The sequence below is a fragment of the Pelobates fuscus genome, chromosome 13 (genome assembly GCF_036172605.1).
Source record: "Pelobates fuscus isolate aPelFus1 chromosome 13, aPelFus1.pri, whole genome shotgun sequence".
NCBI lineage: Eukaryota > Metazoa > Chordata > Amphibia > Anura > Pelobatidae > Pelobates > Pelobates fuscus.
This window is the reverse complement of record NC_086329.1, coordinates 38,603,399-38,616,147: the sequence shown is the minus strand read 5'-3', so window position 1 is coordinate 38,616,147 and position 12,749 is coordinate 38,603,399. Positions and strand designations below refer to the sequence as shown.

At 45.9% G+C, this 12,749-nt stretch overlaps 1 protein-coding gene across 2 annotated transcripts in view; it reads left to right on the top strand.

Annotated features, from left to right (window-relative positions):
- RGS6 (regulator of G protein signaling 6) overlaps positions 1 to 12,749 on the top strand; it is a 326,615-nt gene that overhangs the window by 309,534 nt on the left and 4,332 nt on the right. The window contains exon 17 of one of the 2 annotated variants that reach the window (XM_063440378.1): positions 4,659 to 4,712. The exons of the other annotated variant lie outside the window; for it this stretch is intronic. Within the exon in view, the coding sequence (XP_063296448.1) occupies positions 4,659 to 4,712 (54 nt within the window). The remainder of the gene's footprint in view (positions 1 to 4,658; positions 4,713 to 12,749) is intronic. 2 annotated transcript variants of the gene reach the window in all.

The following is a 12,749-nucleotide window of genomic DNA, read 5'->3' as shown; positions in this document are numbered from 1 at the left end:
ATAAATTACATTTGTCACATAGGCGTGCGCACGGGGTGTGCCGGGTGTGCCTGGGCACACCCTAATCCCCGCGGCACGCCTATGTATTAAGACCGGCAGGGGAGATCTCAGGATCTCCCCTGCCGGCTCATGCAGAGCCGGCGCTATCCGAGCGCCGGCTCTGCTCTCAGCCTCCCCTCACCGGCTCACAGGCAGTGAGGGAGGCAGGAGAGGACCCGGGGAGCTATTGCCAGCAGCTCCGCCGGGTTCCTCTCGCGAGATCTGAGCGTTGCCGCGGCAACGCCCAGATCTCGCGTGAGTGAACTCTAGCCCTGCGGGGCTAGAGTTCACTCTCCACTGGACCACCAGGGATGGCAGCAGCAGAAAGGATCCCCCCTCCCAGGCATAAGGTAAGAAGGGAGGGGGGATAACTGATCTGCCCCCACCTCCACTGGACCACCAGGGACAAGGAACAAGAATCCCCCCTCCCCACATAAAGTAAGAAGGGAGGGGGGATAACTGATCTGCCCCCATCTCCACTGGACCACCAGGGAAAGCAGCAAGGAAAGATCCCCCCTCCCTACATAAAGTAAGAAGGGAGGGGGGATATTAAGTAATGTACCTCCACCCCCCACAATCACCCACACACACATATACACAGCACCAACACACATACAGCACCCATACACATACAGCACCCACACACATACACAGCACCCACACACATACACAGCACCCACACACATACACAGCACCCACACACATACACAGCACCCACACATATACACAGCACCCACACATATACACAGCACCCACACACATACACAGCACCCACACACATACACAGCACCTACACACATACACAGCACCTACACACATACACAGCACCTACACACATACACAGCACCTACACACATACACAGCACCTACACACATACAGCACCTACACACACACAGCACCCACACACATACAGCACCTACACAGCACCTACACACATTCAGCACCCACAGACATACACAGCACCTACACACATACAGCACCCACAGACATACACAGCACCTACACACATACAGCACCCACAGACATACAGCACCCACACACATACACAGTACCTACACACATACAGCACCCACACACATACACAGCACCCACACACATACACAGCACCAACACACATTCAGCACCCACAGACATACACGGCACCCACAGACATACACAGCACCTACACACACAGCACCTACACACACAGCACCCACAGACATACAGCACCCACAGACATACAGCACCCACAGACATACAGCACCCACAGACATACAGCACCCACAGACATACAGCACCCACAGACATACAGCACCCACACACATACAGCACCCACACACATACAGCACCCACACACATACAGCACCCACACACATACAGCACACACACACATACAGCACACACACACATACAGCACACACACACATACAGCACACACACACATACAGCACCCACAAACATACACACATACAGCACCCACAAACATACACACATACAGCACCCACAAACATACACAGCACCCACACACATACACAGCACCCACACACATACACATCACCCACACACATACACATCACCCACACACATACACATCACCCACACACATACACATCACCCACACACATACACATCACCCACACACATACACATCACCCACACACATACACATCACCCACACACATACACATCACCCACACACATACACATCACCCACACACATACACATCACCCACACACATACACAGCACCCACACACATACACAGCACCCACACACATACAGCAACCACACACACATACAGCACCCACACACACAGCACCCTTACAAACACACAGCACTCTCACACACATTACACAAACAGCACTCTCACACTCACACAGCACACTAACAGTACCCTCACAAACACAAACAGAACCCTAACAAACACACACGGCACACTACCAGTACCCTCACACACAAACATCACCCTCACACACAGTACATTTACAGCACCCTCACAAGTGCACACAAACAAACAGCACCCTGACACACAGTACATTCACAGCACCCTCACAAGCACGCACACACAAACACCCTCACCCACATAGTACACTACCAGCACCCTCACACACACATCACACTAACAGCACCCTCACACAGCACACACACAGCTTTGTGTCTGTGTGTGTAATATATATATATATATATATAAATATATATATATATATATATATATATATATATACACACGCCGCGTGTGCTTGTGCTTTAGGGTGCACACCCTAATGCAATAGGCTGCGCACGCCTATGATTTGTCAGTCTAATTAAACTTTGAGAAAAGCTCCATAGAAATTAATCCTAAAGTCGGCTGGTGAGTTCAGTCATACCTGATACAAATATGAGGGCTGTAGCTGAGCACAAAAATCAATCCACATCTGTAAAGGGTTATTCCTATCATTATAGCCACTAAAACCTCCCTGGTAGTCCAGTGACGCGCTTCCAGCAGCAGAAGGGATTGAACACTGTATGTGCAGCATTTCATAGCGTAACTCTGCACACCCACATTCCAGGCACCATGACCACTTCAAATCACTGAAGTGGTCAATGTGTTTGAAGAACCCTTTCATTCACTGAAGTCCATGCTCCATTCCGTCAATGTGCATATGGATTGAAGAGAAACTAGCTAAGCAGAGTCCCCCTAAGTCCAGCTTTCCATGCACTTGCAGGGTTTGTGAGATGTTTTTGTACAGTACAGTACAATAGAAAAGGTATCTATAGTATAGTTTGTCTATTCGTGTTTGCTGTTTTCTAGATAGTCGCATTGCTGATTTCATCACACTGGGCCAAAGTGAAATAGTTAATAGAAAATACAATTTAAAATTAGTGTACACAAACAGCTGTTAACCTTCAGTTTTGGATTATATGCTCACAAATCATCCCTAAATTAAAATAAGGTTTAATAAAAGTGGTTCACCAGACTGCCCACTCCCAATGTAAAACTTAAGGACTTAAAAGTATCTAAAAGGCAATTTATTTAGAGAAGAATCTGTTGCTGGCTTGAATGTGAACTTTTGGCACCTTCACACGATTTGGTTCAGTTACAGTTAGATTTAACACTTAATCATAAGGTTTAAGAAATAAAAGTTTGCTCCATGAGCACATCATTTATAGCCCTGCCTCCCAACCCAGAGTTTCTTAGCAGAACGTTCCGCAGAGGCTACAAATGCAGGAACTTCAAATGTGAGTATCTTTTTTGGTTTATGTATGTTTAAGGCATTAGCAGTGCTGAAATGTGGAGTGCAGTATTTTTTTTTTTAACCCAAATTCTGGGGGCCAAAACCAGTAGGACTAGTGCTTTAAAATGATACACATTTGTATTATTAATCTAATTATTATTTTATAACTGCAATCAGTTGTATCTCTCGATGGTTACTTAATAGTATTGCACTGTTAACATCTTGCTGCCGTTGGGGCAGCGGAGGCGGCAGACAACAAGTGCTGTGTAAATAATTGAAAGATGTTGCTGAAACCAAATAGTTTCAGCTGAAGCCAAATAGTGGGAAAATAATATATACATTTAAAAAAAAAAAAAAAAGTTCCTTCCTCCCCTCCAAGACATTAGTCCCAGACTTAGCTAGCCTAGGTTTACATATAGTCCTGCGTCTGCCCCATTCCTAATATCCATTCTACCGTGCTCGTTCATTCTCCAGTTCCCTCTACATTTTTGCTTTCTCCCTTTACCATTGGTTTTCTTTCATACTTATTCCATCTGTATCACCTCGATATTAAGACTCCTTTCTTCTCTTCATACCATGCAAACGTTTATATATTCTCTCCCATATCCTTCTCAGTCCCTGCTTACTTAATATCTTCTTCCCTTCCTCATTCGATTTCGTTTTCATATGCTTCCTTTCCACCTCCCCTTTATTCGATCATCATCTTCATCTTCTCTGTTACTTAGCTCTAGCACCCTTCATCATGTTGCTCTCATTCTATCCACCCCACTATATTGCATCTTCCACATTTCTCATATCTGCCTTCCCCTCATCCATTCTTTACTCCTTATTCACTCTCCCCATAAAACTTGTTTTCTCCCATCCTCATCCCTTCCGTATTCATCTTCCCCTCCCCCAACCCCCCAGTTTTCATTCCATTTCCCCTGTAAACACCTTCTGTATTTAAGTTTTCTCCTTCGTGTTGTGTCTGTCCACCTCTTGTGTCTTCTCCACTTGGTTTTGTCCAATCACAGATCTAACCCAAATTAAAATGCATATTTCTAAAAATTTAGATTTGCTGCCAGTTTGGTACAGTAGACTCGTATATGTTCTAGGCTTACTTCAAAACTGGGTGATGGGTTCCGTTCATTATCACATCTCATTATTTATCTCGCCTAGTAAGATCGATGGATGCATACCATTTAGTAACAATTTAGGAAAATTACAAGTAGAATAGGATTTGCTTTTGCTTATTTTCCTGTTTGTTTGTTTGTTTATGTTTGGTTTCTCCACCTGTGTGTCATTGCTTGAGCAAGCTGTTTTTGGTCTTCTAACTTTTGCTAGCATACCAAACCCACAAACTGCTAAAAAAATAAATTAAAAAAAAAGCTGAAGGTTTTTTTTCTCCTGTATTTTTATTTCCCAATCCTCTTTTTGTTTTTTAAGACTGAGAATGAGCAAGGTCGTAGAACTTCCTTAGAAAAGTTCACTCGCAGCGTGGTAAGTTACGGCGCAGCAGTTCTTTTTTTTTTTTTCTACCTTTATGCTGACCTGAACCATCCATTAACACTAAACAAGATGGCAGCATTATCCTGCAGTTTGAGGTGTAGCCATTTCATGACACGTCAGAACTTGTTCATCTTTACTGCTTTTATGTTGTGTTGTCCTATATGAAGACCTACCAACCTGCAGTTTATCTGCAATCTCCCACCATCTACATTTACATGCACTATTGGCTAGTGTTGGGTTATTTATCATCTAGAGGGCAGATGGTTACCTCTCATTAAGTGTTACCTTGTAAGTTTGTTTACTGATTTGCAGATGTTTCTCCTTTCACATCACAAGACAACTGTTTACCTGTTTTATACTTTAGTCGCAGAGGTTTACTTATATATACAGAGTCAGTAGTACCTACTACCTAGTGCTCATGAATAATGTCAAAAGCATGATAACTTTTTGGTGTCTGTTTGTGTACATTGGGCACCAGTTGTCCTCCTATGTGATAACTGTCCTTAAAACAGCCTGATTCTGATCATCTTTATTAAGTCAGGAAAGTAATTTTGAAATACAAAAACGATGTTCAGCCAACATCAATCAGTCCTCATTTATCTAGCCTGATGTTTTAATATTCTAAATATAATGGGAGAGGTAGATATTCCATATATCCCAACAGTTGGTGATCGTATTCTTCCATAATTGTCCAGGTTCTATAGTAAGAAGACAGTCTTTCGAACTGTGGCTTTAATGTGATTTATGAGTTGATTGTCTTGAATTATTTTAACTACTTCCCTTAGTGCAGGGTGAAGTCCAAGAGAGTATATGTCAAATTCAACTAAGGTCAAACTTAGCCTTATTCTTTAAATGTATCTTGTAGGGTTCTGCAGCACTGATGGCCATGATGACCATTACCGAGAGCGAGCAATCTTTGTATACGCGCCACTCTAGGATATTGTCAATTTCCACACCGCTTACAGTTGAATGTCTGTGTTGAAGACAAGTGAGGTTCGAGTTACCCATGTCAGGGTTGCTGTTGATCCAGCATGCAGAAATAGTATCACACTTAAGACTGAGGATAACATGTAACCTTAAAATGTCCGGATTTAAAGTATCCGAGAATAGTCAAAATACTTGCCAAGGTCAGGGACACAGAATGAGACACAACGATTAGGAAAAGCCAAAAGTCAAGGATACCAGAAATCAGGGAAGTCAAAACGGAGCCAAAGTCAAAAAACAGAAAACCTCGACCAGGAACACACTCTCTGATAACCATCAAAGGGAAACCACACCAGGGCACTGATCAAAAGGAAATTTGGGTTTAAATAACCCTCTTGAAGCTGTAATTGGCTGTATGTGGCCTCTGACCCCAAAATGTGCGTGCACGTCTTTGACTTGACGTCACACGCACGTAAGCACCATCTTTAATGTGGGCAAAGGCTATATCTTTATTAAAACCGGAACCGCAGCGGCTGGCGTCTCTAGGAACGCCGCACACGCTGGGGACTGGGATGGAAGGAGATAGGGTAGTGGTTTGGCGCGAGCAAGTTAAGTATTTATTATTGCTGCCGGCGTGACCGCTGTGTTTTTGGGAGGCCATGCCGACAGAATCTCGCTGAACTGTTACAACCCACAAAACAAGGCATTAATCTATTGCTCAGTATTGACCACTTTAACCATTGTACATGTTGTGTTTGGCATTTCAACCTCACTAGAGTTTTGGCCACTGGGCTTTTTTAAACTGGTTTTACTGGATAGCCCCTTAACGGATGATTGTGGAGAAAAACTCAGACTTTACTCCCATGAATATGATTCTGCTTTATGAAGTTTAGGTTTAAACATTGTGCATTAATGGCATAGAATGGCCAAGTGAGTCCAACACACTCTATGTAAATACTTTGAAAATCAATATAAATTCTGCAATTTAATAACTGAAATGTTTATTTGCTCTGCTGGGTATTGAAGGATCAGTTTTTTCTTAATTTATTATTAACATATGTGGTTCTGTAAGATGAGGAGAGGGATGGGAACAGGGCTGGTGTCAGGTTTTTGGGCTGCCCCTCCCCCCCAATAAAATGCATCTCTTAACCCCCCTCTTGAGTTTATTTCCCTCATCCTTTGTGTTTGCACCCCCTTTAGTGTTTATCTCCCCATTTTCTCCCTATGTGTTTCGTACACTCCTCTTGTGTATCTCTTACAACCCGCCTCCCCCCCTCAGCCCCTTTGTGGGTCTTTCTCCCCTAGCCCTTTGTGTGTCTCTTACTAACCCCACAGCCCCTTTGTGTCTCTAACTCCCCCAGAGCCCCTTTGTCTGTCCTTACTCCCCCAGAGCCACTTTTCATACCTCTTACTTCCCCCAGCACCTTTGTGGGTCTTTTCCCCAACCCCCATTTGTGTTTCTTCCATTCCCCAACCCTTCTATTGGTCTCTTTTCCACCCAACCACTTTGTGTGTTTCTTTTTTCTTTCCCATACCCTTTGTTTGTCTTTCTCCATCATAGCCCTTTTTGTATGTCTCTTCTCCCAGTCCCATAATGTGTCTCTTATCTCTTCCCTAGCCCCTATATGTGTCTCTTCACCCATCACCTCTGTATGTGTATTTCTCCCCTTTACCAGCCCCTGTGTCTCTCTCCCCCAACTCCTCCATATGCCTATTTCTCTCCTTCCCCAACTCCTCTGTGTGCCTCTTTCCTCTCCTACAGCCCGTTTTATATTTTTCTTTTTCCACAGCCCTTTTTATTTGTCTCTCTCTCCTTCCCAAATTCCTGTGTGTGTCTGTTTGTATGTCTCTTTCTTTCCCCCCTTCCCCAGTCCCTCTTTGTGTCTTTCTTGCCCTACAGCCCATTTTGTATGTGTCTTCCCCCCCAGGCCCTTGTCTGTGTATCTTGCTCTGGCCACATCCCCTTCTGTATTGCCCCTTCCCTCCTGTTTCCCTCTATTTTGTAGCATGGGCAACCGGACCACTGCAGAGAATATACTCTACCCGGTCTGACCGGAAGCTGTTGGTTGCTTCCAGCATTCTCTGAAGAGAAAATTAAGACAAAACAGCAACAGTGGAAACAGCAACAGACTATAGTTGCAGCCACTGTGATTACTATGTTGCAGGTGTGAGAATTAAGAGGCTTTTGTCATGGAATTTGCACTTCTTCCTTTGCAATATATATATTTTTTATTCGTACAATGTTTGAGGCATGTTCATTATTCAAGTTAATTAAATACATTGCAATCGTCTGCAGCAGGGTTTCATTGCTACACCTGACAGTATGGCAAGTGATTTGTTTTTCTTGCAGGGATGTGGAGGCCAAACGGTACAAAAGTGCCATAATGGAAATGGGTCAAGACTGCACGGTAGTGGCCTATATGTTATCCTGTCACATGTGACTGGTCAAACGTTTCCATAAGTCTAAATTCAGGTTCAAATTGTTCTACACCGACAATCCTGCCAAGTTCATAGCTTTATTTTCTAAACTGCATCTCTCATGCCTTGTGGGATTTCAAAATCCTGTTTGCAGGACCTCCAATCTATCAGATATCACAAATTGTTGTGATTATCGTGATAGATCACGATAATCTCTGTACTTGATCTGGATTGTTCAATACATTTGTGGGGTTCTAAGACTAGATGCTGAAATTGGTTTTCCTTCGTTTGGCAAAGCTGATTGCCATTATTTGTAATGTAAGTGGATGATATTTCTGTTGTAAAATAAACATTTTTATATATCATTTTTCTTGTTTCTCCTTCCCATTACATAGTAGTGAAAAAAATATGGTACACTGGTAGTTTGGACAGGCATGTCCTGAATAGAATAGTATTCATCCTCAAATGTACTGGTCTCAAAATAGCATTAGTGATACATGCTAAATATGCCTTTATTCCTAAAAAATACATATAGAAGCAATAGAAGATCCATATAATCTTGTAGAAATCATGCGACTCTGGTTCACTCTCTCAAGAATTGTTGAAATGGTTATATTTCATGGAGTGGCAGGTCTTAGATTTTGGTAAGGCTACGTCAATATGTTGGGGAAATTTAAAAGGGATTTGCACTTCTAGAATGATGAGTAACTGAGCAAAAATCTAAAACATGACATGGTGCACGTAGTATTTTTATATATCAACCCTTTAAGGACCAATGACTAAATCATTCCGCTATAACAAATTAGACTTCAAATATTCTAAATGGAAGGCCCCACTAATTTAAACATTGTCAAGGGTCTGGTCGGAAAGGGGTGCTGTTCAGTCCAGCAACCTCTATAACAGGGGTGTCCAAAAGGTAGATCCCCAGGTGTTGGAGTACTACAACTCCCATGATTATTTGCATGTTTTTACAATGTCTTTAGAATGACAAAGCATCATGGAAGATGTAGTTTTAAAACATCTGGGCAACTACCTTTTGGGCACCCCTGCTCTATGGGGTGGAACCCAGAAAGCAAAAGACCAACATACACACAAATCAAGGCAAAAGGCAAGTATATTGTTATGTATATGGAACACAACAGACCCAAATACAAGCACATATAACTTAATGTAAGTGCAGGGCTTCTGGATACGGGAACTCAAGAAGGCAGCATGCTCCGGAACTCAGGGAAGCAGCATGCTCCGGAACTCAGGGAAGCAGCATGCTCCGGAACTCAGGGAAGCAGCATGCTCTGGAACTCAGGGAAGCAGCATGCTCCGGAACTCAGGGAAGCAACATGCACCGGAACTCAGGTGAAGCAACATGCTCACATATACAGACTGTTACACAGGACAAAAGGATCAGACCAACAACATTATTAAGTGTTCTTGCATAGCAAGACCACTTAATGTTACCTCACATATATATTATTATAGCCAAATTTGCCACCCTAACTCCTCCCACAGTTTTTACACTACATAGACAAAAATTTACCAAAACGTACGGATTGTTCCCGATCGGATTGCTATTACTTTGTGGAACGTTTCGGCGAATGGTTCACGGAATATCGTCGTTCTTGTGGTGAAATTTGCCCCATAGGAATGAATGGCAAAGCTAGAGTGGGAGCTGGCAAAAGCTGAAAAATCAGGACATGATTTCTAAACTGCCACCACTCCCTCATTTTCAGGCCCACCTACACAAATCTAATATCAAAACGTTCAGCTATCCCTGCTGCCACTAAAAATGTCCACGGCTAAGCCATAGTCCTTATAGTTTTCACAATATGACCATTTGTTTGCAACTCACGCAGTCCATTGACATTCATTGAAACTCCACTCTGCAAAGCTCACATTTGAAGGGCAATTTCTAAACTGCGACTGTGCCTTCATTTGTAATACTTCAGAGACATACTATGCATCCAAATGTAGGCCTGGGTCTTGTGATTCTCACAATATAAAGCTCTTCACTGTAGGATTTATAGTTTTAAAAATACGACCGTTTGAAGATGGCAACCACAAAAATACTCTGACCTGTGCCAGGCTGCAGCAGCAAGTGATGTCATAGACAAAGCCTTTTAAACCCTCTAATGTTTTTATAACTGTATGTTTTAATGTAACTGTGAAGCACTTTGGGCAACAACGTTGCAATTAAATGTGCTATATAAATAAATAATAACAGTTACTCCGCCCACTCCAGTTGTAGACTACTGGTGGAGGCAAGAACACTTCACACAATTTCCCCAGAAATTGTAGCTTTTCTAGTTATCATTATTATTGAACTGGCAAACAAGAAGGGGTGAGGTTCAAGTAAATAGGAAGAAGATAATTGCAAAGTAAAGCCAGCTGGGAACCAAGAGATATCTTATAAACAGACAGGTAGTGTGGCCCTGTGAAGTAATGAACCAAACTGAGAGTAAACAGAATTGTGACAAACCTAACCTGTCTATATACCTCTATTGTCAAATATGCTGGACTTTCCATACTGGATGATGGTGGCATGAAACGTCACTGGTCTTTAATCAAGTGCACATTTCCAATTTGGACTTGATGTACCATTATCTGTTGGCAGAGGCGGCTCTAGACTTTATGAGGCCTTAGGCGAAACGCAAACATGAGGCCCCACTAACAAAAAAGTGTCACATATACACATTGATGCACTGTCTACCTATGTATGTGCCTGAGAGTGTGTCTGACAGAGAGTATCCTTGTGTGTGTGAATGTATGTCTCTGTGAGCATGTTTGCGTTTTTGTCTGAGACCCTATGTGTATGGGGTAGCTGCTTGAAGTGTGTTGTGTGTATGGGGGGGTGATGGTGAGAGGGAGAGGCGGGAGATGGTGAGAGGGAGAGGCGGGTGATGGTGAGAGGGGGTAATGGTGTGGGGGTGATGGTGAGAGGGAGTGATGGTGTGGAGGTGATAGTGAGAGGGAGAGGGGAGGGTGATGGTGAGAGGGACAGGGGAGGGTAAAGGTGAGAGGGACAGGGGAGGGTGATGGTGAGAGGGACAGGGGAGGGTGATGGTGAGAGGGACAGGGGAGGGTGATGGTGAGAGGGACAGGGGAGGGTGATGGTGAGAGGGACAGGGGAGGGTGATGGTGAGAGGGACAGGGGAGGGTGATGGTGAGAGGGACAGGGGAGGGTGATGGTGAGAGGGACAGGGGAGGGTGATGGTGAGAGGGACAGGGGAGGGTGATGGTGAGAGGGACAGGGGAGGGTGATGGTGAGAGGGACAGGGGAGGGTGATGGTGAGAGGGACAGGGGAGGGTGATGGTGAGAGGGACAGGGGAGGGTGATGGTGAGAGGGACAGGGGAGGGTGATGGTGAGAGGGACAGGGGAGGGTGATGGTGAGAGGGACAGGGGAGGGTGATGGTGAGAGGGAGAGGGGAGGGTGATGGTGAGAGGGACAGGGGAGGGTGATGGTGAGAGGGACAGGGGAGGGTGATGGTGAGAGGGACAGGGGAGGGTGATGGTGAGAGGGACAGGGGAGGGTGATGGTGAGAGGGAGAGGCGGGTGATGGTGAGAGGGGGTAATGGTGTGGGGGTGATGGTGTGGAGGTGATGGTGTGGAGGTGATGGTGAGAGGGAGAGGGGAGGGTGATGGTGAGAGGGGGGTGATGGTGAGAGGGAGAGGGGAGGGTGATGGTGAGAGGGGGTGATGGTGAGAGGGAGAGGGGAGGGTGATGGTGAGAGGGGGTGATGGTGAGAGGGGAGGGTGATGGTGAGAGGGGAGGGTGATGGTGAGAGGGAGAGGGGAGGGTGATGGTGAGAGGGGAGGGTGATGGTGAGAGGGGAGGGTGATGGTGAGAGGGGAGGGTGATGGTGAGAGGGGAGGGTGATGGTGAGAGGGGAGGGTGATGGTGAGAGGGGAGGGTGATGGTGAGAGGGACAGGGGAGGGTGATGGTGAGAGGGACAGGGGAGGGTGATGGTGAGAGGGACAGGGGAGGGTGATGGTGAGAGGGACAGGGGAGGGTGATGGTGAGAGGGACAGGGGAGGGTGATGGTGAGAGGGAGAGGGGAGGGTGATGGTGAGAGGGAGAGGCGGGTGATGGTGAGAGGGACAGGGGGGGTGACGGTGAGAGGGACAGGGGGGTGACGGTGAGAGGGGGGTGATGGTGAGAGGGAGAGGGGAGGGTGAGAGGGAGAGGGGAGGGTGATGGTGAGAGGGGAGGGTGATGGTGAGAGGGAGAGGGGAGGGTGATGGTGAGAGGGGAGGGTGATGGTGAGAGGGGAGGGTGATGGTGAGAGGGGAGGGTGATGGTGAGAGGGGAGGGTGATGGTGAGAGGGAGAGGGGAGGGTGATGGTGAGAGGGGAGGGTGATGGTGAGAGGGGAGGGTGATGGTGAGAGGGAGAGGGGAGGGTGATGGTGAGAGGGACAGGGGGGTGATGGTGAGAGGGACAGGGGGGTGATGGTGAGAGGGACAGGGGGGGTGATGGTGAGAGGGACAGGGGGGGTGATGGTGAGAGGGACAGGGGGGGTGATGGTGAGAGGGACAGGGGGGGTGATGGTGAGAGGGACAGGGGGGGTGACGGTGAGAGGGACAGGGGGGGTGACGGTGAGAGGGACAGGGGGGGTGACGGTGAGAGGGACAGGGGGGGTGACGGTGAGAGGGACAGGGGGGGTGACGGTGAGAGGGACAGGGGGGGTG